This window comes from Mustela erminea, chromosome 6, assembly GCF_009829155.1.
Source record: "Mustela erminea isolate mMusErm1 chromosome 6, mMusErm1.Pri, whole genome shotgun sequence".
In the NCBI taxonomy this organism is placed as follows: Eukaryota; Metazoa; Chordata; class Mammalia; order Carnivora; family Mustelidae; genus Mustela; species Mustela erminea.
In genome coordinates this window covers 123,017,112-123,041,749 of record NC_045619.1, presented here as the reverse complement: position 1 = coordinate 123,041,749, position 24,638 = coordinate 123,017,112, and the positions used below count along the sequence as shown (strand labels likewise).

Sequence of the window (24,638 nt, the reverse complement as noted above, 5' to 3'; positions counted from 1 at the left end):
ACTAGGGTTAGTCTATCACTATAATCTCTGAACTTGACTAGAAAGAATCATTTGGAATTTTTTTTAAGATTTTATTTATTTATTTGACAGACAGAGATCACAAGTAGGCAGAGAGGCAGGCAGAGAGAGAGGAGGAAGCAAGCTCCCTGTTGAGCAGAGACCCCGATGTGGGTCTCTATCCCAGGAGCTTGGGATCATGACTTGAGCAGAAGGCAGCGGCTTTAACCCACTGAGCCACCCATGTGCCCTTAATTTGGAAATTTAACATTACATAATACTACCATCTCTCACACTCCTACCATTTACAAAATGCAACTCCAACCAAATGTCAATCCTATTCCATTACACTTTATTCTTTTTCTCCATTATTAAACCTCATGCGGCTTTGTTTTCCTCCCAAAAGTTTAAATATGCCATTGACCCTCATTCCATTTGAAAAACAATAAAACTAAACGCCCTGCGCCCTCAAGTTAGAAGAACATACTGTGTGACCTTATCTGGATACTGGCGTTTTCCAAAAAGAGACTACTTCTTCTGCAAATCTCCAGAGGGATGATATCTTTTCCCAATGCCCCAATAAATACAAGGCCTAAAATTAAAGTCACCATTCTTCTAAATCCCTGATGTTGATTCACTTATTCTTCCATGTGTAGAAACATCTTGGCTCATGAAATCCAGCTTACCGCCCTGAGTAATCCACGCATCCGTATTCACGGATGACTTCAGTTTGGGATTTCAAAATCTTCTCTAGCCTCATACCTTGTAATGCTGTATAAATTTAATATCCATGTGAAAGGCCTATAACTTTGCATTACAATTCAAGCCTTATCTTCAGCAAACTTTATCATCACCACCTCAAAAACAATATGGCTGTAACATTATCTGGAACTACCGTCTTAGAAATTATAGACACCAATATTTTTTCTATTTGACCACGACCTTTCACTGAATGTCCAACTTTTTGTGCTCTCACTCCTGTGACTATTGCTTTTTCACTTCTATAGTGCTCTTATAGAGCTCTTTTAAGTGCTTACTAAAAATCTGGCATCTGTCTTCTGAATATTTATCATGGTCCATCTACACTGGCCTCTGTCCCAGTAGATGGATCATGAGGAATTAAGAAAATGGCTTTGGTTCCCAGATCCAAAGATGAACAGAAAGGTCATCTGTGAAATGACAGCAGAGTCCTAATACAGGCGATGTAAAGTCCCAAGCACAACCCCAGCACATTCCTGTTTGTCGTAATGCAATGTTTTAGAGGCAGAGGCCAGGTCCTAATTTTCCCTACAGTTAGGAAAGTCTGGCCAATAGCTGATTTCATTCCTTATTTTCTTTGGCGGGTGATTAGCTAGACTGAGCAATACACATGACTAGCTGAGGATCAATGTGTTTGGCAGATCTCAGTTTCTGCAGAAACTGCTAAGAAAAGGTGATACATGAAGATACTGCTGAAGTGCTCACAGTTAGGGACCAGCTGCCCCATTACAAGCCATGCTCTGGACCCAGGAATACCATCCAGGGTAACAGAGAAGACAGCATGAGGGGAGACTGAATGGCAGAGCAGTCAGTAGTTGGGTCTTCTCGGCCTGTGGTCGACAGTGTATTCTCTCCTGATCTATTGCTTCCCTTCTGATAAATCCTAGAAATATTACCTTCTGTTGGTGAAAAGGCATTGAGGTTTATACTTCAACTATTTACTTCTAGGAATGGGTGGACCTTATAGTCTGCTCCCTTAGTTCTCCGTTTCAATTTATCTGTAAGTCAATTTACCATATAGTGATTTCTTAGCTAAAATATACTGATAACTGATAATATAAAGATGAGAGAAAGCTTTTTGTGTTCTAGTGTGGAAGGAGCTGTCAACAGCTCCTATAAAACCCTACCATCTTGTCTAAGTGGCAAGAGATGCATTCCTATAAAGCTCTTCTACCAGCAGAAGTGCTGTTTGAAATCGAAGCATAATACAGGCATCCTTTATCAAGATTCCTTGGTCTCCTTTAGGTAGATCAACTCATCTCTTCTGTTCTCAAAATATAATTTACCACAACTACCATATCTTCGTACCAAATTAGAACTTAGAATCCTCTCTACAAAGTACCTATATTATGCTATCTCATACTACAGTATAACATTTAAAAGGGAAAAAAATCTATCAACTATCTATAATCATATATATGATTCTTGCATAATCATTAGACTAAATTAATTTATCCTGACCAATTCATAATTTATTTATTATTTATAAAATTTATTATTTATTTATTTAATAATAAATTTATTATTTATTTTTTATTTATAAAATTAATTTATCCTGACCAATTCATAATTTTAAACTTTTCTATTGAGAACAATATGCATGGTAAATAGAATTCAGTTAATATAATCAGAGAACCAATATGAGTAATTTTTAAGATCTGATACATGTGGATTATTGATCTAGCTATTTCAGTCTAAATAGAAAATAGATTATAACTAATATCTCTCTCCCTCCAGTTGTGTCTTTCAGTGGAAGAGTCAAATCAATTCACCAAGAAGATAATTTCAAGCCTGGAGAAGCCAGTTTTCACTTATCTCCTAAGGGGGAAAGAGTTCTCTTGGTGAGATTTAACTAGCCAGTGTAAACATTGCTACAAGGTTTCAAATCTGAGACCAAATTATCCCTTCAACTCTTAACAGCATCAGACACAGTGAAAAAAACAATTTATTTTAACTTCTGGCATAAACCTAGACATTGTTATACAATGGAAAATAGCCCACTTTAAAACATCAGGCCAGAAAGAAAGCACAAACGAACGAGCATACACAATGCTTTCATTTCATTCAAAGAATGAAAGTCATTACACAATGTTTAAAATGCACTGAATTTATATACACAATAAGGATCAAAATGAGAAAAAGTTCTTACCATTTGCAGGCAAGCAGCCTGAACTGAAAGATATATCGTCAACAGCTATGACTTCATCCTGTTCAGGAGTTGAAATTATTTGACCTTGAAAAACAACCTGCATAAGAAAAACAAAACAAAAGCATAAAGCAAGGAATATTATAGCACAGAGCCTACAAACAAAAAAAAAAAACATGCCAGTTCTAGAAACACTTTGGTGACCATGACATTTCCAAGTCGAAAGAAATCCACACGTATATTTTCAAGGACAAGAAAATTGGTCACCTCTTTATCTCCAATGTCTACCATAGGTTATATAACATGTTTGTGAAATGAACCAATATTCATCTGGTTTTTGCCCTCTTATGGTCTCTGCTTGGTTTGTATGTGTTCACACTATTCAGTATTTACCAGCCCTTGGACCCAGCCCCATCCTGATCTCTGGTTCTTGGCATTTTGCAACAGTGCCACATTTCCACCTCTGGCTCTCTAAATTTTGCTCACAGGCTTGCCTTGGCATCCTCGTGCTCTATCCTTCTGCACATTTTCTGCTGTTATCTAAACAAAACTTGGGACAGTGACTAGAAATGGTTGTGCAGTGACTTATTACTAGAATGAGTGAATGTGAGGGTTATCTGGGTGGCTCAGCCAGCTGATTTTCCTTCAGGTCATGATCTCTGAGTCCTGGGATTGAGGCCCACATCAGGCTCCATGCTCAGTGAGGAGTCTGCTTGAGGATTCTCCCTCTCCTTCTCCGTCTGTCCCCGTGCCCCCCCATCACACTCACTCTTGCTCTCTCCCTCTCTCTTGCTCTCAAATAAATAAATAAATAAATAAATACATCTTTTTAAAAAAGAATGAGGAATGTGATATTGTGATGTAAATCTAGCCCAAGTCTGCACCAAGATGAAATACTCTGGTGTAATAAATCTGAGAAATTTAGGAAGAAATGACTCTCTAATTTCCTAGTTACTTATATCAACAGAAAATTGCTGTGTTGGTGGAGAGCATTATTCCCAACCTCACCAATGAATACCAGTGATGTTTGAGGCTTAATTCATAGATGCATTAAACCATGTGCACTGTTCAGCTTTATTTATAATATAAACATTTTATTATTTCAGAATGTCAGCATTGCTTTTTTAGCTTGACAGCTGATCTCCACACAGCAGACCCTAACAGGTCCTTTTGCCATACCACATTCTCTCTGCAACATGACATACTGATGTATTTCCTTTCAAACAAGATGCTATCTAAAAGACTATTGAAAATACAATGTGAAACATCCACAACCTGTTGAGTAATATGTCAACATGTAGCCCTAAGAGAGTCCTCATCACATAAAACATAATAACCACACGACTACTTGTAAAGGAGGACAATGCTGGAAAAGGCCTATCAAAGATTGTTGCGTAGACCAACAAAAGATGAAGTGCTGGCTATACATTTGAAATAGAAAATTTTGAGGAAAAATAGAAATAGGATGGCAAAAGTACTTGGCAAACAGTTGTAACCATCTCTAAATGATTTTACTACAGATTGTGTGATCTCTGGTAGAGACTAGGTCTTTCTGGGAATACATACAGGAAAGTAGATGAAATGTGACTAACCTCAAGTAAACCACATCTAGAAGATAACAATTACAGAGAATTGAGTCTCAAGGTTTATTTGTAGCACCTAGCTGATAAATTTCTGCAAAATCCCTTTACAGTGTATTAGTATCAAAATCATGACTAAAATGGGAGTATTTTACATGCATACTAATAGATTATTTTCTCAGTATTTTATTTCACTACTTTCCCCAGAATTTTCTATAAACCTGTTTGGTTTATAGTTTTAGTCATTCTTTTAACAGTTTCTAAAAATTTAGTTTGTAGATTCCATTTGGTAAGAAAATTAGTGGATATCTTTTCCATTTAACATTTTAATATTACTTCTGATACTGAGACAATTTTGGTTATTAGATTTGGGCTACTCTTTTATTAATTCCTTTTTTTTTTTTTTTTTAAGTAGGCTCTACATCCAGGGAAGAGCCCTACAGAGGGTCTGAACTCAGGACCCTAAGATAAAGACCTGAACCGAGATCAAGAGTCAGATGCTTAACTGACTGAGACACCCAGGTGCCCAAATTTGGGCCACTCTTAGTCATGAAATAACCTTATGTTTGTACTCTTAGTCATGAAATAACCTTATGTTTGTACTGGTGTAAGATTCAATGAATGACTTAAACTGCATGAATATAATAGTTACACTGCAAACATTTTCATCCCTTTTGTGACCCAATTTACAAACACTTAAAATTGTGTTGCAAATTTGCCTTGCTTTTTTTGTTTGTTTGTTTTAAACATTTTATTTATTCATTTGACAAACAGAGATCATAAGTAGACAGAGAGGCAGGCAGAGAGAGAGGAGGAAGCAGGCTCACTGCTAAGCAGAGAACCCGATGTGGGGCCCAATCCCAGGACCCTGGCATCATGACCTGAGCAGAAGGCAGAGGCTTTAACTCACTGAGCCACCCAAGTGCCGTGCTTTGCTTTTCAATAAAAAGCCATTTCATGCTGTGAAGTGTGTAAACCTGACGATTCACAGACCTGTACCCATGGGGATAAAAATATGTTTATAAAAAATAAAAAATTTAAAAAAAAGCCATTTCAGAGGGGAAAGAAAAGACTTACATAGGGTTGATTTTATCTGAGGGGAGTAGAGCTCAATGATTAAAGTACGTGTTTGGAAACAGACTACTTGGGTTCAGACCCTCGCTAAACCACTTAATAGCAACAGGTCATTAGAAGTTATTTAACATCTCTGTACCTCAGTTTGTAAAAAGGCACTGTAAAAAGGCACTGATTAAAATAAGTTATTGGGGTGCCTAGGTGACTCAGTCGGTTAAGCGTCTGCCTTTGGCTCAGGTCATGATGCCAGGCTCCTGGGATCGAGCCCCGCATCTGTCCTTTTCCTGGTGCTCCCTGCTCGGTGGGGAGTTTGCTTCTCCCTCTTCTTCCACCCCTCCCCCCAGTTCATGTCCTCTCACAAATGAGCTCTCTCTCAAATAAATAATAAAATCTTTAAAATAATAATAATGTTATTCCCTATATGTTAAGATTTATGCACAGATAAATGAGTTATTACATGTCTATCAGCACATGGTATACAGTTAGGATTAAATAAGTGTTACCTATTATTGTAACACAGAGTTATTATAAAGTATGTAAGCCACTGTATGAATAGTGTGTTTATAGATAAAAAATCTGTTCTCTACAGATTAAGATGTATCCTTCTTGAAAATCTTTTCACCTGTTTTTGCTGAGCTAAGGACACACCAGTGGCAGCCATATTTAAAGAGAGAAGGAGAGATAAGCATGAACTAATCACCAGTTTGTTCCTTCTTTCTCCACACTTTCTTCTCAAACCCATTGATCTTCAGGGTTTAAACTGTCACCCAAGCCGATGAAACACAAATTTATATCACAAACATCATGCACTTCTCTGAGCTTTCTGCCCATATCTCCACAGCCTCCTGGACATTTTCACCAGATGACAAAAGTCACTTCTAAGTCATACTCTATGAAGATAGACTTCTCTTTTAAGAGAAGATAGACTTCTCATAGACTACACTTCTAGTCATACTCTTCTAAGTCAAATACTCTATGATTCACTTACATGTGGAATCTCCACAGCCTCCTGGACATTTTTACCAGATGACAAAAGTCACTTCTAAGTCATAATATTTTTTCCCCTCCCATGACTCCCATTCTCTGACAGTGGCACAAGAAGACTGTCACTTTCAATGCTCAAAACTCCAAAGTGGCTTGAGGAATCACATTCTCTTCTAGCCCTACATCCAAACCATTAAGACCTGTGAAGCCTTCTCTTCTTTTTATTCCAACTTCTCTCCCTGTATCTTCATTCCTGATCTAATGAAAAGGCTTTTAAGTGACCTTCTCACCTTCAATTGTCTCCATCAAAGTTTGCAATATGCATATTTGTTGGATTTAATTAAATTATACATTAACTTGGTCTAACTGAAGGGAAGTTAGTGTGAAAATTGGCTTTCATTTGAACCCACTGGACTAGCAAGGGGAAATGTTTCTCTTAGGGAGAACACTATTTCTCTAAATGTAGGGAGATTCACACATGGGTCTGTGTAGCTATAAAACTTAAGACCCATCAGACATAATGCAGTACTCAGATTAAATATATTTAAACAGAAAGACTTTCCAGATATTTTGGTTGGGATCCTGAAAAGAGGGATAGGTTGAACCAGCTCAAGAAAGTGGAATCTCAAGATGATTTTTTTAAAAAGCCAGGTCTGGGGTCAGAAGCCATGTTTGTGTATGGTAGTCATATTTCTAAGAAAAGTGAGGTCTAGCATTCATTGTTTTCCCCAAAACTTTGGTAAATAAGTTTTTCCAAACATCCACCTCATTTTAACTGCATTAGGGAAAATAAAGCAAAGACTAGCAAACTAGAAAATAAAATAACCAGATAATGAAGTTAGAAGTTTAACGACATCACAGAAGTCAGGTAAGGGCTGCAATGATCAACAGTAAATAATAGACAAATTGCTTTCACCCCAAACATTTTAGGAGAAGATGGCCTCTAAGGGAGGCAAGGAGTCAGTGTTCAAGCCTTCAAGATTTAAATCTTCAATGAATCTTTGACAGTAGCTAAATAATGGCCATAAACTTGCTTGGGTGACACCAGTAACTGCATGAACAGAAACTCTAGTAGTTAGATTTATCATTTGAAAGTTTTCTTAATCAGTAGTGTGCATTCAATATTATTTCTCAAGCAAACATGTGAAATGCAAAAAGATGACTGTAATTTTTTGCCATCATGGGTTCACACAGTAAATAGTCTTGACTTAGAAGGGAAAATGACTCCAATCATGATTTAGGAGAGTTTGAGAGTAGATTTTTTTAACTTAATGATTTGTATTTATTTTTATGAGTACTTCCCTTTCGTCCATGTTAATAAAATCTATTGTTTCTGAATACAAGGTTGCTAAGAACTCTTTGGCATGTCAAAATGGAATATCAAAGAAATGACAAGCAGATAATAGCATATAAAAATGCTTTGATATCATTTTAAAATTCAGGCATTGACTTCTCATTAACTTTGAGAATCCAAGCATTTGACATGAAAATCACGGTCAATGATATACTTAGTAATAGAGTATTCCTTCCTTCCTACCCATAAAACCAATATGAAAGTGCCTTCAAGAACAAAGAAAAGAAGAGTGAGGGAAGGTTTTACTTGCATCTGAGACTAAATTTCTGCTATATATTTGGCCTGGTTTATTATTTGCTTTTGCCAATATTTTAGGACAATAGCAAAACGAATTGCTTAAATCTACAATTCTGAGAAATGCAATTGCTGTTAATCAGCAGAATAATGTGTAAAAATGTTGTTTTATCCAACACAGAAGGCAAAAGAATGTTTCATGAGTCACCTGCAACATATTTGGACAAATCTAGAAGTTGGATTTTTCCATCTATACTTTATAAATCCTTATAATGCTTTTTTAATTTTTTTTAATCCTTATAATGCTTTAACATGATAAAGAAATGATCACGGCTCAGTGAGTAAATGATTAAGATGTGAAATCAAACTATACTGGGTTCTAATCTGGATGGAGTTTAATAGGTTACTTCACTCTCCAAAGCTTGTGAATTATAGTTCTGATTCAGAAGACTGCTGTGCAGGGCCCATAAAATCATATATACAAAGGACTAAATGCAGTGCATTATATGGGGTAGTAAGTTTTCAGTAAATACTAGATGTTATTACTCCTTAAACATCTTCAGAAACTTTCTTAAATGCTGCTGTCTTTGTTGACTAGATGCATAAACACAATTCCTTGTCAGGTTGCAGTATTCCCTCAGAAATGAACGAGCTTCATTTCATTAAGACGTGGACCTGGCACTGTACACATAAAGGTAACAAAGCCCCCACATGACAGAGACTTTCTCAGAAGCCCACGCTACACCCTAGTCCAGCGGAAACTGCCATCTCCTACTTGGACATCTCTAAAGGAAGCATGAAAGGCTTTAAAACTGTGGGAAGGCAGCATGGAGGAAAACTGCAGAAAACAGAGTAATTCTCGGAGGCCTATAAACTGATGAGGCAGCAGATATTGTCGGGAGACGCTGATTACAAAATACCCTCCAATAAGCCTGTCACTCAAGCTTTTGCAGGACGAAGCTACGAGAGGATGGCGGGAAGTGTGACAAGCACAGTGCGTCTCTGTGGCTCAGCTAAGCAAAAGCATGTGGACACCTGCTCCCTTGCTGACAGGACAGAACGAACACATGCCTGCAATCTTAAAGATTGGTGTAGCCAAAGGATCCCAGGAGAGTCATACGGTTTCCTAAGTTTTACAAAGCTTCTAAGGTAGAGGCGTTGTTTTCATATCAGCAATAAAGTATTTTGGCAAACTACTTATACTGCACAGGCATCTGCTTTCGCTGGAGCCACTGACTCATTTTAAAGCACTCAAGTGAATAACCTCACTGCCTCAGCTACAGCCCCGCGGCCCCCGCGGTGATATATTTGGGAGTTTTCAGTTTTATAGTTAGCTGCTACACATATTTAATCATCAGCCCCTGCAATGGGCCACTTGGGAACGGATGGATGGGAAAAAACAAGGAAGTTGTTTTAAAGGGTTTAACACACAAGTCTCAGCTGGTTCCAGTTCTACCCAATGCCCAGATCTCCGTCTGGGTACCCTACCCATGAAGATCTTGACCTTGAGTTGGAAACAGAGATGGGACGGCAGAAAGCTTGGCAAAAAGATAGGTTAGGGTCCTTTAACCATCCACTCTGCTTCAGAGTCAGAAAGGATGTGTAAATGCTGACAAAGTTTATACACAGACAAAATCCTGTTTCAGTCATTAAAGTTATGTGAGCATATAGACAGAAGGGACTTCAGCAAGTTCATCCTTCAGTATCTAGTCATTGTGACTTGATCCCCTCAAAAGCACTCTTGGCTCTGATTTGTTGCTCTTGTGTTTTGTTTTGTTTTGCTTTGTTATTGAGAGAAGACAGAGAGACATAGGGGAGAAAAAAGAGAAGTGTTAAGAAATAAACTAGGGGCATCTGTGTGGCTCAGTGGGTTGGGCAATTGCCTTCAGCTCAGGTCATGATCTCAGGGTCCTGGGATCGAACCCCACATTGGGCTCCCTGCTCAGTGGAGAGCCTGCTTCCCCCTCTCCCTTCGCCCCTCCCCCCTCCACTAATGCTGTCTCTCTTTCCTTCAAATAAATAATAAATAAAATCTTTTAAAAAAAAAAAAAAAGAAAGAAAGAAACTAGAAACTTCTTTAGTGGTTAATGATACGTGAAAATCCACAATAAATTAGATGCATTAATGGTGCTCAGAGTTCTCAGTCTGCACACACACACACACACCCCAAATCCAGGAACACATACTCTCCCTTCCACATGCCTATCATTACTGCCCACCTTACAAACTAACTATCAGATAAGGGGTTAACATCCAAAATAGATAAGAAACTCGTACAACTCAATAGCGAAAAAAATGTCACACAAATAAAATAGTTAGAGAATATCCTTCCAAAGATTGACATTCCAAAGAAGACAGAGAAATAGCCAACAGGTACATGAAAAGATACTCAACCTCACTGATCATCAGGGAAATGCAAATCAAAAGTACAATGAGATACCATTTCACACCCCTCAGAGGGTCTATTATCAAAAAGATGAGAGATAATGTGTTTGGAAGGATGCGGATAAAAGGGAAACCTTACTCACTTGTTGTTGGGAATGGAAACTGGTGCAGCCGTTATGAAAAACAGTATGGTGGTTCTTCAAACCATTAAAAACAGAACTACTGTATGATCCTAGCAATCCCATTTCTGGGTATTGAACTGAGATCACAACCTCAAAGAGATATCTGCACTCTCATATTTATTGAAACAGTATTTACAACAGCCAAGCCATAAATAACCCAGTGTCCATCAACAGATGAATGGAGAAAGAAAATGTATATACATACAAAAGTATAATTCAATCGAGCCCTGCATTGGGCTCTCTACTCGGCAGGGAGCCTGCTTCCCTCTCTCTCTCTGCCTGCCTCTCTGCCTACTTGTGATCTCTGTCTGTCAGATAGATGAATGAAATCTTTAAAAAAAAAAAAAGTATACTTCAGCCAAAAATGGAAAGAAATCTTATCACCTAGGACAGCATGCTGGAACTCTGAGGGTACTATGCTAAGTGAAATAAGTCACAGAAAGACAAATACTCTATGATTCACTTACATGTGGAATCTATAAAAGCCAAACATAGAAACAGAGTAATTTTTCAGTTGCCAGAGTCTGCATGGTAGGGGAAACAGGGAAATATTGGTCAAAGGGCACTAACTTCCAGCTATCAAATGACTAAATTCTTAGTATCTATAAACAGCATGGTGAATATAGCTAATAATACTGTATTATATACTTCCAAGTTGCTAAGACAGTAGATCTTAAATGTTTTTACTGCATGATAAAAATTATAATTTTGCAATGTGATGGGTATGTTAGCTAACTTTTTTGTGAAAATCACTTCACAATGTACATGCATCAAATCATCGTATTACTTTCATTAAACTTACACATATATCAGTTATATCTCAATAAAGCTGGGAGAAAATTCTTTTCTTCACACGTACTAGGAACATTCCCTGAATCCCACCTGATACACCCTGAGTGCCCCAAGTGAGTCTTTGTTAAATCAATCAATCAATCATTCACAGGAGGACTTGAATGCCTGATGGCTTAAGATACCCTATGGTCCCCACGCAGCCCCCACACCAATATATCTGACTTCAATAGAGTGCAAAGCTTCAAGTGGCAGAGTTATGTTTCCAGCCATACAGTTCCTCCAACGTGCTCTCATCTAGGTGTCATTTAACCATCTACGAAGTGATTTTCTCTGATCCTCTTTGGAACCCCATTTAGTTTACAAAAGCCTGAAATTTCAAACTACAGTGAATTTATGACAGATCAATTAAGAAAATGTGTCATTCTTATAGCTTACAATTCAATTTTACAGTAGAAATCCTGCTCATTCTCCCATCTTTCCTCTTGCCACTCAAAATAACTGAAGTTAAAATTCAATCCAATTCAATCCCTATAGTTAAGCAAGTGCTAAATCCATCACATGGCAGATGATTTTCTACTCTGTATTAAAATTACAAAATTGATTATTATACTATTCAAATAACAGACAATAAAGGAAACCTGCTTTAGCCAAGATGGCTAAATTGGCCTGCAAACCAGGTTTAAAAAGCAAATTTATAAAATGCTTTAAGATCCTGTTTTTAATGGGAAATTTTTCTCAGCTCTCTCAAATGTAAAAATATGCAATGCTTTACCAAGAACTCCTGTAATAATCATGAGATTATAATTTCCACCATACATAAGTTTTATTAGGCTGCATAAATAAGTTTGTCTTTTATAGGCTTGCATGGGCTTTCATTCTCAAAATTATTTTGGAAAATAAAGGCTGTATTGAATAATTTGAGTTTAGCCATGAAATGAATATGACAATTATTCTACTTCAACAGCATTTGGAATTAGTATTTAAATCAAATAGTCTCTTTCCTCATTACCCAATATAACCCTGTTCTCTGATAAGCATGAGAAAAGTTTGGATGATAAGTAATTCTTAAGAATAAGAAATGAGAAGAAAGAGGAGGTTGGAATAGTAAAAGAAATAGAAAATGAAGGGGATTTAAGAAATTAAGAAGATAATTAGAAAGCTGTATTTTACTGATATATAAATATACGTTAAAATATATCAACTTTGGGGGGTTTTTTTAAATTTTTTATTTTTTGTAAACATATATTTTTATCCCCAGGGGTACAGGTCTGTGAATCGCCAGGTTTACACACTTCACAGCACTCACCAAAGCACATACCCTCCCCAATGTCCATAACCCCACCCCCCTTCTCCCAACCCCCCTCCCCCCAGCAACCCTCAGTTTGTTTTGTAAGATTAAGAGTCACTTATGGTTTGTCTCCCTCCCAATCCCATCTTGTTTCATTTATTCTTCTCCTACTCCCTTAAGCCCCCATGTTGCTCAACTTCGGTTTTTATACATAACATTTAAACCTGTCTTTTGGGTGACTGGCCATCCCAGTTTCCTGAGACTGTTTGGTTTCAGTGCTTGACAGTCCTGGCAAATCCCTTAGGCCTTGGCCAACTGGGACACTGGTCATCTTATTTTTAATTCATCTATTATTAATGATATAGGTTCGAAGCCAGGCAGCCAAGAAAGAATTCTTGAGATGTCTTTGGTGCAAAAAGGTAGTTTTATTAAAGCACGGGGATAAAACCCATGGGTAGAAAGGGCTACACTGTGGTCACGAGGAATTTCATTATATCCTTTCAAGTTGGGAGGGAGTTAGGGATAGTGTTCGTCTCTAAGGAATTTTGGAAGCAAGGTTTCCAGACTTGAGGGGGCTAGCTGTTGTTGGGAAAGGTCATTTATTACTGTCTAATAAAACCTGAGACACGAGACCCTTCAGATGTGTATTGGTGGGCCATATGCTTGGAGAATGATTGCCAACATGTATCTTGGGGGTAGAGACACAGGATATTTCCAAAGGAATTTTTATATATGTTAAAATAGACTTACAGGGTCCTGGGGGTCAGGCTAAGACTGCCTCTTCCCATTAGCAAATAACATCAAGGTAACTGAGTTCCTAGAGGAATGTTACTCTGCCTATTTTAAGGACTTGTCAATAGGCTGTAGGGAGTAAGGAAATTTAATAATTTTTCTTCTGCCTTTGTTTCCTACATCAGTTAAAGACCTGTATTTTACCATTTTTTCCTTCAAGGACACAGTTAGAAAATATAACATGCATACCTGAAATTTCTGGTTGCTCTGGATGTCCATGACATTTCTCTCCCACTGATTGCGGAGCCCAGCTGTGCTTTGCCATAAATGCTGGATGGGACCACCACGTGTAGTTTGAAGGCCAGCCACTAATTTGTTACTCACCTGGCTGGAGAAGTAATAAAATGTAATCTGTGAAAAATAAGTAATATCCAAATTATATTACTGATTATAAAACAGAATTTCCCAAATGTGAAAAGTATTTGAAATGCTGTGTGTTTTCAAGTACCTGACAGGCATGTTGGTTATTCGTCGGAAGAAAGATTCTGCTTCTTAAGTCTGAGGAAGTAGAATTCCCTTGGGAGACCAGTGAGAGGAAGTGGGCTGTGGGCAACAACAGTCAGTGTGTTACTGACAGAAATCCTTGGTAAATTTATTTAGTATACCAGGCAGTAAAAATTTAGGCCCATATCCACATAGGTCAATATATTTCTGTTTCAAGAATAAAATATTTAACCACACCATTCATTTTTGCAAATGGTCTGGCTGATCGTTTTATGTCACTACATTCCCCAGAGAAATATCTTCTTGTGATTATACTCCCTATAACACTACTATGAGCTGCAGTCATGACCTAATTTATCTCCTGCAACACAGGAAGTTATATCCCTGCAAAGACAGTATCCAGGGAAAACATTGTACTGGCATCACCAAAATAAATGAAAACTTCAAAGGAGATCATTGTTTGCTCTAGAAAGAATTGGATCAAAGAGTCCCAGCTTTCCCTGTGATCGTAGAAAATGATGCAGAGCCCTGATGCTGTCCCACATTTTGCAGTGAAGACCTTGCCAGAGAACCATTATTATTAAAGGGCTAGAACATAAGTGTGGGACATTTTCTGGGCTTTCATAATTTCCTACAATGCTTGACACGGTTATAGCGTATAATTGGGGAACTAACTGTGTCCTACTCTATTTGGTGTCTTGCTATTTGTCAAAAGGAATGAAAACATAATGTTGATGATTATGATAACCTATCGACCAAGTTATTCCATGGTCATTTAAAGCTGGGTTGGAAATCAAATTTAATTGTCATATCATTGAGAGAATCAATAGTAAAATTATGAAACCTAAGACACCTCTTCTTCCCTAGACCTATTTCAAAACTACACCCTAATTAGCAGAAAATAATGACATTAATGATTGCTGTAAATAAGGTCAGAGCCATAACTGAAACCCCTGCAATAACAGAAGACCATTCTGAGAATGTACTCCCTGGAATAATTATATAAACATGATTTAGACGAAGAGCTGGTATCACGTAATACAGTGGACAGTCATTAGTTTGCTCTTGCTTCATATTCAGAAGGTAATGCAAATGCTAAACAAATGAATAATCAAGTAATCATGAGTTATTATATTTACTATATATCATATTATCACTTAAATAAGTATTATTGCAATCATATTACTAGCAATACAAATGAATAGTATTCAACTGGATGGCTCAGTCTGTTAAGCATCCAACTCTCGAGTTCAACTCAAGTCATAATCTCAGGGTAGTGAGATCAAGCCACGCATGAGACCCCAAGCTCAGTGTGGCATCTGCTTGAGGTTCTCTCTCTCCCTCTCCTTCTGCCCCTTCTCCTGCTCACACTCTAAATAAATATATAAAAAATAAATATCTTTTTTTAAAATGTAAAGTTTTATTTTTTAAAAAAGGCTTTATTTGTTTAACAAAGAGAGAGAGAGAGACAAAGTGAGCACAAGCAGGGGAGTGGCAGGCAGGAGGACAGGGAGAAGCAGGCTCCCTGCAGCACAGAGAGACCAGTGCAGGACTTTATCCCAGGACCCCACATGACCTGAGCTGAAGCCAGATGCTTAACTGACTGAGCCACCCACGTGCCCAAAAGGTAACGTTTTAAATTCAGAAACAGCTTGAGATCTTTTAACACTTGTCTAGGAATAAACTTTCTTCTTATGGGAGAAAACAAAGCAGTGTTCAAAATGCACCCAACACCAACATCTGATTTCTACTTTTAATTCCAACAATGTAGTGGCAATACAAAGTATTTAAATGCACACTCAATTTTACCTTGATCCCTACAGTGTGAATATAGAATTTCTTTAACTGATGAAGCTGTTCCTTAGAGAAAAATACTATTTTATGAAAAACTCTCCCTTGTTCTCCAAAATACTTTAGTCATCCTGTCTATAAGTATACAAGAAAGAAGCACATCCTTGGCAGTGTAAGCTTTCCCTACATGTACATTCCCTCATTCTACACCCCATCCTACTGCTGCTTTTAACCAATGAGAAGAGACTCACGAAGCTGATAACCAAAAATGTTCCAAATGTTTTTGACACATACTCCTCTTACTCCTGAAGTAGCCTACCAACAATCATATTATACACATGTACGTAAACATCACTATCACCATTATAAGTTTCCTATCCACCTCTACTGTATTCATCTCGGTTTGCTTATATGGCTCCTAAATTCCCATTTTATGCCTGTATCCATAAAAGTAAATGCACAGCATATCTTTAAAACATATTTCAAATAATCTCATGGTAAAGTGTTAACTATCAAAATGGCAAAGTAAGAATAAGTAGTGTGATTTTATTGAAAATGTTAAATGTTTACATTAAAGGGCTTTCAAAGAAAATTTTTTTTCTCAGTTGCTGGGTAAGGGTTGAAATAAAATCCCAACATAAACCAAGACTGATGACCAAAAAAAAAAAAAAAAAAAGGAAGCATATAAAATATGAAAGCAACAAAAACCATGAGTCAAGTCAGAAGGGCTAAATCCAACAACTTTGGCAGTGAATTCCAGCAACCTTGATCCTCAGGAGAGGTAAGGTAGAATTTTCAGTCTCACTTTCTTCAACTATTGACAAGCAGCCTTGCATTTCCTCCATTTCCCAAGTTCTAAGTGATTAATAGGAATGAGTGTGAGCAGAAGGGACATAAATCCTATTGCATGTTATAGAGCAACCAACTGGCTCAAAGGAGCTTAAAAAGTTTGAGTGTTTTGACAGTGAGATAATATCAGTCCTCAAGAACATTTCTCCAAAAATCAGGCTGCAAAAATGGATCATCGTGACAAGGCCCAAAGGTTAAAATGTCAAAACTTTTGGAAAGGCAAAAGTGTGTTCACCTACGACAGAAATATGACTAAGTTCAGATAACAGTCTTTAGTATAATTTTTTTTCGGTTGGTAATTTCTATTTATTAAATTCTGTTTCCATTAAATCATAAGTTTTATCTCATACCCACTCATTAAACTAACAATCTCAACACAACCACATAATATTTGCTAAAACTGTATGTCTTAAAGGACACCCTCAAATAGTAATCTCTTAATATTGCTGGCAACTTATCAATGAATGTGGCCGTTTCAATTTAAGCCTGCTTCATTGATGAAGAGCTACAGGAATCACTTTAATATATCATAAAACTTGACCATAAGCATAAGGGTGATATCAACAAAAATGCCAATGAAAATTTACTCCTCCATTCAGGCAATGAAGAAAAACAAAACAAAAACAAAAACCAGCAAATGAGTTTTATGGGTTTTGGTTGTGTTTTTGTTTCTGCCATTTTTTTTTTTTTTAAGTCTTCTCCACACCCAAAGTGGAGCCCAACTCAGGGCTTTAATGCATGACCCTGAAATGAAGACCTGAGCCCAAATCAAGAGTCAGATGTTCAACCGACTGAGTCCCCGGGCTCCCCTTATGGTTTTTTAACTTGTTCTATTCCCACAGCCCACTTCCAGATCCGTAACAACTTTGAAAAATAGCAGTCCAGCATGGCAGCCAGAGCAATGAGAAGAAAACAGAGCTCTTTCAAAACCTCATTACCAAATAACCGTCATTATTTGACATGTCTGATGTTTCCCCAAAAAAGCCCACTTACAAGGCTGTCTGAAACTCACCACTTTAATACCTTGTTCAGTGGAAAAAGCCTTCTTCCCTGCAAGCACTTGGGCCCACAGGCTACCTGTAACATGCAATTTATTTATCCTTCTGCTCACATTCATTCCTATTAATCACTTACAACTTAGGAAATGGAGGAAATGAGAGGTAAGTATTTTAATTTTATAGTTGCCTGAAGTAGCATATAACAGTTGGGGCTCAAAAGTCTAACCAAAAAGCTAAAAGCAAACTCTGGGGATTGGGATGTCCCATATGACTTGGCTTTGAAATACTCCTATTTTTCCTGCAAATCTAGATGGACATATACTTGCACAAAAGGCCTAAAAGGCCCTCAGCTTTCATCTCTGGCTGACTTTGAGGCTCTATGAAAGCAGAAAGTTAATACTAAGACGGAGTTGTCAACTGCCTGGTTTTGTTGATAGTGATCCTCAACAGGCACAGCAAGTCCCTCAACAAACACTGGGAGATTTAGTGATTGCAGGCATTTAAGGAATTCTCTTTTTGATCATTAACTGACCATGAAGTTGACCATACAGAGAATCCAATGGCTATACATGTCAAGAATAAAGACTCCAGAATTGGTCTAGAAAAGTCACTGAACTAAAAAACAACAAATTAAACAAACAACAAGAATGATAACAACAAAATGTGGCAGGTAAGACATCAGACTTTCAGATTTGCTTTATTATATTGTTTTAAATATCCATGTTCCCAAGGTAATTGTGAGAAACATAAAGAAACAAGAAAATATGACCCATAAAAAAGAAAAAAAAGTGATCAATAGAACATGTCTCTTAATTTGTTGTTATAATTGATTAAAGTAAAATTATAATTCACTGTTAATGAAAGAGAATGAGAAATAATGAAAAAGAGAAAGAATGAGAAAGTAAATTAACAGGATACATTACAAAATACCTATACTGTAGCAGAAAACAGTAATGGAGGAAAAGAGTAACAAGAAAGGCATGAGACATACAGAAAACAAACAGCAGGTGGCAGGTCTAAATCCCACCTTAGTAGAAGTTATACTATTTGTAAATTGATTAAAGTCTCCAATCAAAACTGAGGTTAACATGTTATATAAAAACATGATCAAACAATACAACTACCTCAAAAGGATGAATATAAAAGCATATAAAAACCATAACATACAAATAATAACAAAAGGAGAGCTGGAAACCCAGGGGGAAGAAAAGATTGAACACACACACAAAAATATTATTAGAGACAAACAAGCACAATTTATCATGATAAAAGAATCAAGCTATCAATAAAATAAAATAATTATAAACACATGCACCTCAAAACATAGCCTTAAAGTATATGAAGCAAAAGCTAATAAAAGCAAAGTGAAAATAAACAATTCAACAAAAATAGTTGAACAGATACCCCACTTTCAAGAATGGATAGACCACCTAAAAATTCAGTAGGGGAACAAAAGACTTAAGCCACAATACATCTATTAGACCTAACAGACACCTACAGGACACTCCATCCAACAACAGCAAAATACACATATTTCTACAGTGCACACAGAATATTCTCCAGTGAAGACCATATTTCAGGACATAAAGCAAGTCTCAATATATTTAACAAAATATGAATTAAACAAGTATGTTCTATCACTGAGGAGTGATTTGAGTCAACAGTAGAAAGAGATGTGGGGATTTCCAAATATGTGAAAATCAAATAACATACACCTAAATAATGGGGTGGGTGCTTGGGTGGCTCAGTCAGTTAAGCGTCAGTCTTCAGTTCAGGTCATATCAAGCCCTACAGGGCTCCCTGCTCAGCAGGGAGTCTGCTTCTTCCTCTCCCTCTGCCCCTACCCTCCATGATCATGCTCTCTTTTTCACTCTCAAATAAATAAATAATAAAATCTTTATAAATAACCAATGGGTCAAAGGGAGAATCAGAAGAGAAATTAGTAAATACTTGAGATGAATGAAAATGAAAATACCAAAATGTATGGGACACAGTTAAATGAGTGCTTAGAAATAAATTGGTAGCTGCAAATTTCTAAATTGAAAAAAAGAAAACTTTTAAATCACAGACTAATCTTCCACCTTATGAAGCTTAAAAGAAAAGCAGACTAAACCCCAAATGAGCCAAAGTTTAATTTGATATTAGAGCAGAGATAAATGAAATAAAAAAATAACAGAAACAAAATAAAGAAACCAGAAGTTGGTTCTTGGAAAGATCAACAAAATTAACAAATCTTTAACTAAACTGACTAATGGGAAAAAAAGACTCAATTTGCTAAATGAAGAGTTAAACAGGGTTGGAACCACCAACCTTATAGAAACAAAAAAACTATAGAGTGATATTATCAACAATTTCAAGCTAATTGGATAATATAGATTATAATATAGATAAATTGGATAATATAGATGATATGACAAGTTCCTAGAGAGACACAAACATTGACTCAGGACCAAAACTCACTTAAGAAGAAATATAAAATCTGAATAAATTATAATAAGTAAAGAGAATGAATCTATCATCAAAAAGCTTTCCACAAAGAAATTCTCAGTCACAGAAGGATTAACCAGTGAATTCTATAAACATTCCAACAGAAATTAAAATCAGTACTTCACAAACTCTTGCACAAAGTTCAAAAGGAGAGAATACTTCTCAATTCATTCTGTGAGGCCATTGTCACCTTGATATCAAAACCAGACAAACCAAATGATAAGAAAAGTATAGATCAGTATCTCAGACTAATATAAATGTGAAAACCCTAAACAAAATACAAGAAAGTCTCATCAAGCAAGATATAAAAAGGATTATTCACCACGACCAAGTAGGATTTATCTCAGGAATGCAAAGTTAGTTCAATGTATGAAAACCAATCATTACAAAATGCCATATTGATCAAGTAAAGTCCAAAATCTCATGATCATCTCAATCAACACAGAAACACATGAGACAAATTCTCATGACATAAATATTCAACAGATGAGCCACAGGAGGGCATGCATACCTGACAAATGACATCTACAAAAAACACTTACCGGCTGATGGGAAAAGATTAAAAATGCCCCTCATAGGAATAAGACAAGGATATCTGTTATTACCACTTCTACTCAAAATTGCACTTGAGTTTCTGGCCAGACAGTTAGATAAGGAAAAAAAATAAAAAGCATCCAGAATGGAAACAGAAAGTAAAACTATCTCTACTTGCAAATGACATAATCTTATATAGAGAGGGTCCTAAGGAACCATGTGATTACACTGGGCTCACTTCAACAGCCCAGATTCAATTTATTTTAAGGTCAACTGATTCATAACCATAGTACATCTATAAAGTCCTCTTACAATAGCACCTAGATTTATTTTGATTGAATAACCAGTGGATGGGAATCTTAGGGTACGTGGGCAGGGGACCTCTTTAGAATTCTGCCTACCACAATTAGATAGGCATTAGTTTGGTTCTCTCATTCTACTTGCTACATGTTAAAAGTGCTGACTAGTCTATGAAGCTTAAACTAGTTGAGTGCTTGTAAATCCTTCCTTGACTAATTCAGTTGTAGCACACACTGAATCAATGTATCTTCTCATCATGTTGCCAGACTTCATTTGCAAAGAACTGCAATCCACTGGGTCCTTTCCAAGGGCTTTAATTGGTAAAATTCCCTGCCCGCTTTCACTTGGCAGAATCTCAGTCTACTGGTTATTTGGCTGTAGTTCCAAAGATATATTCTTTTAAACAAAAATATGTTCTTTGAAATTTGTATCATATTTATTTTAATACACTATTATTTGACTTTATGTATTTCTGGGGGGGGGCATGGGTTTTTTTTAACTTGTGGCTGAATTAATTTGAAGAATATATATCCATATAAATTTCACAAAGAAATAAGCCATCTGCCTGTAAAGAATAAAATTCGTGCCAAAAGAAAAACAAATGACCTATGAAAAATTTCTGTATTTCTACAGAGAAATTACAGAATGTATTATTATTTAGCTCAAACCCGTGGAATAATAAATTTATGTATTTCTACAGAGAAATTACAGAATGTATTATTATTAAGCTCAAATCTGTGGAATAATAATATTTACTTTAAAATATTTGACAGCTTGACTACTTTTGTTATATGGAAAATTTTCATTGATGTCATATCAGTTAAGTCAAATAATCATCTAAGTTGTCAACTGTGATTCCCTGACTGATGTATTACTCTGAATTTGAAATAAAAGAAATGGGAAAATAAACAGATATCATATTATCTAATAAGAAATAGGCATCAGTTTTGTTCAGGAATTATGAAAACTTCATGTAGCTCACGAATTTAAAATGCACACAACATGCGGCACACATCACGGATCTTGATATTATTAGCTTGACAAAGAATTTGTAGAAGAAATAAAGCTCTCTGCAAAATACTACTTGAGACAGAATGAATCATTAAGTATCAAATATGCAAGCCTTTGAAATTCTTTGTGTAACATTTAAGCCACTACGATACATCTGTCAACATCTCTCATTTCTGCTGTCTGGTTGGACAGAGGTAGAAGTCGCCTTAGGACCCTCTCTATATAAGATCACGTCATTTGCAAATAGAGACAGTTTTACTTTCTGTTTCCATTCTGGATGCTTTTCATTTCTTTTCCTTATCTAACTGTCTGGCCAGAAACTCCAGTGCAATTTTGAATAGAAGTAGTAATAACAGATATCCTTGTCTTATTCCTAGGAGGGGCATTTTCAATCTTTTCCCATCAGGCATGATGTTAGGTGAGGGTTTTTTTGTCAGGTATGCATGTTCCCTTCTGTGGCTCATATGTTGAACATTTTCACCATGAGAATTTGTCACATGTGTTTTCTGCAGAAGGAGGAGGGAAAAGAGAGAAGGCAATGGTCCTGATGAATAAAATCAGTAACCTTTGGCTGACATAAATCTTGACATTCCCAAAGACACATTTGGCCTAATCTTCATTTCCAAAGACAACATCCTCAGAGCAGACTGGTATTTCACTGTCTGAGCACACCAGGTATCTCTACAGCGTACTTATGTGGTTCTTTTAGTCTCAAATATGATGTCTCTCACTTCCCTGCCCATTGAAATACCACTCATCTTTCAAGTCCATTCTCAAGTCTTGTCTCAAAGTGATGACATCAGTTTCCATCTGGAGTGGGCTTCTTCCAGTGTCAGAATTTGCCTATATCCACAGAGCAGTATGCTCTGACTAATGTCATAGCACTTTAAAAAATTTCCGCATATTATAATTCATTGTGTTATTGTCAAGCGTGCTTTTCAAAGAGATCCTATCATATCATATGCAGCATATATCGTAACAGTCTTTATTATATTCATAGCACACATTGTGATGCCTTACACACATTGGGGTTAATAAAAGCTTTTGAACTGAAATTCACAATTGTCGCCACCATATATAAACACATGCATGTAAATATATAAAAGAAAATTTTCACATTTAATTATTTTTTTACTAAAGTATTGAAAATGGCACAAATGGGACAATATACTGAATTTCATTTCACAAATACAAACCTTGCCTACCTGTATTTTTATTGTAAGACCCAAGCTGACCTACTATCATAGTCTTCTCCTTCATCGAAAATTCAGATGGAGCCACTGAGCCTGGGTGGCTCAGTGGATTAAAGCCTCTGCCTTCAGCTCAGGTCATGATCCAGGGTCCTGGAATCGAGCTCTCCATCGGGCTCTCTGCTCAATGGGGAGCCTGCTTCCTCCTCTCTCTCTGCCTGCCTCTCTGCCTACTTGTGATCTGTCTGTCAAATAAATAAATAAATAAAATATTTTAAAAAAAGAAAATTCAGATGGATGTTGAAGTAACAGCATGATAAAGCTGATTTTTACACAGAATCAGTGCATACATCAGGTATACTGACCTATGTTAGCTACAAAAGTGACCAATAACCACTAAAATCAAGATAACTTATCTGTTAGTTCTTGGAAAAGGAATTTGATCCTTTACTCCTGTATCCCCAACAGTGCATATTGTCAGAAGCAAAAATGCTCAATTAATGTTTATTGAACAAACATGAGACCGCAAACCATGGCTCATAGACAAATCCCACCTGCCACCTGATTTTGTATGGCCTGAGAACTGAGGGATTTTACATGTGTAAATGGCTGAAAATTTCAAAAGAATAATATTTGTTGACATGTGAAAATTATATGAATTATAAATTCTAGAGTCCATTAATAAAGTTTTATTGTAACACAGTCATGCTCAATCTTCATGTATTGTCTATGGCTACTTCTACTGCATAATGGCAGGGTTGAGTAGCAGGGACATAAACTCTGTGATCTAAAAAGCTAAAATTATTTACTCTCTGGTCCTTGAAGGAAAATATATGCAGATTCATAGAATAAAAAAGGTATAAGGTTTATGTCTCCATCACTAGATGGTGAATTCCCTGGGTAAAAGAACTTTGTTCTTCACTCTAATATCTCTAGATCCTATAATAATATATGAAGCAATGTAAATGCTCAAGAAGAAGAGGTGGCTTATGTTCCATAAATAAACCACCCAGATCTCAGGCTAAAATCAAAACATGCATGTGTAGGCAAGGGGCACGTCTAGTAAAGTTTAAAAGAACTGAATCGACACCTGAACTTCTGCCCACAACAAACAAAACAGAGTTTTCCATTTGAGTCTAAACAAGTTAAGCCTCCACTTAAACAAAACAAATTATAGACATCTTAGAAAAAGCTCTGGCAGTTCTCATAAAACTGGACATTCATTGACACAGCATCTCAGGGCAAAAAGATTTATTTATATAGGAATGTTTATAGCAGTTTTCTTCATGAAATTCCATAACGGGAAAAAATCCATCAATAGGAGAATGGATGGGTAAACTCAGCCAATTCTACACTACTTAGCAATAAAAAGGAAAGAACTCATGATACACGCCAACAACATGGAAGAATCTGCAGCATTATGCTAAGTGAACAAAGCCTTGCATCAGGCGTATATACTGTATGTGC

At 36.6% G+C, this 24,638-nt stretch overlaps 1 protein-coding gene across 1 annotated transcript in view; it reads right to left on the bottom strand.

The window, feature by feature from the left end:
- MALRD1 (MAM and LDL receptor class A domain containing 1) overlaps positions 1–24,638 on the bottom strand; it is a 763,833-nt gene that overhangs the window by 715,568 nt on the left and 23,627 nt on the right. The window contains exons 3-5 of the mRNA XM_032349560.1: positions 14,016–14,110; positions 13,757–13,918; positions 2,906–3,002 (exon numbers count right to left, since the gene is read on the bottom strand). Of these exons, the coding sequence (XP_032205451.1) occupies positions 2,906–3,002; positions 13,757–13,918; positions 14,016–14,110 (354 nt within the window). The remainder of the gene's footprint in view (positions 1–2,905; positions 3,003–13,756; positions 13,919–14,015; positions 14,111–24,638) is intronic.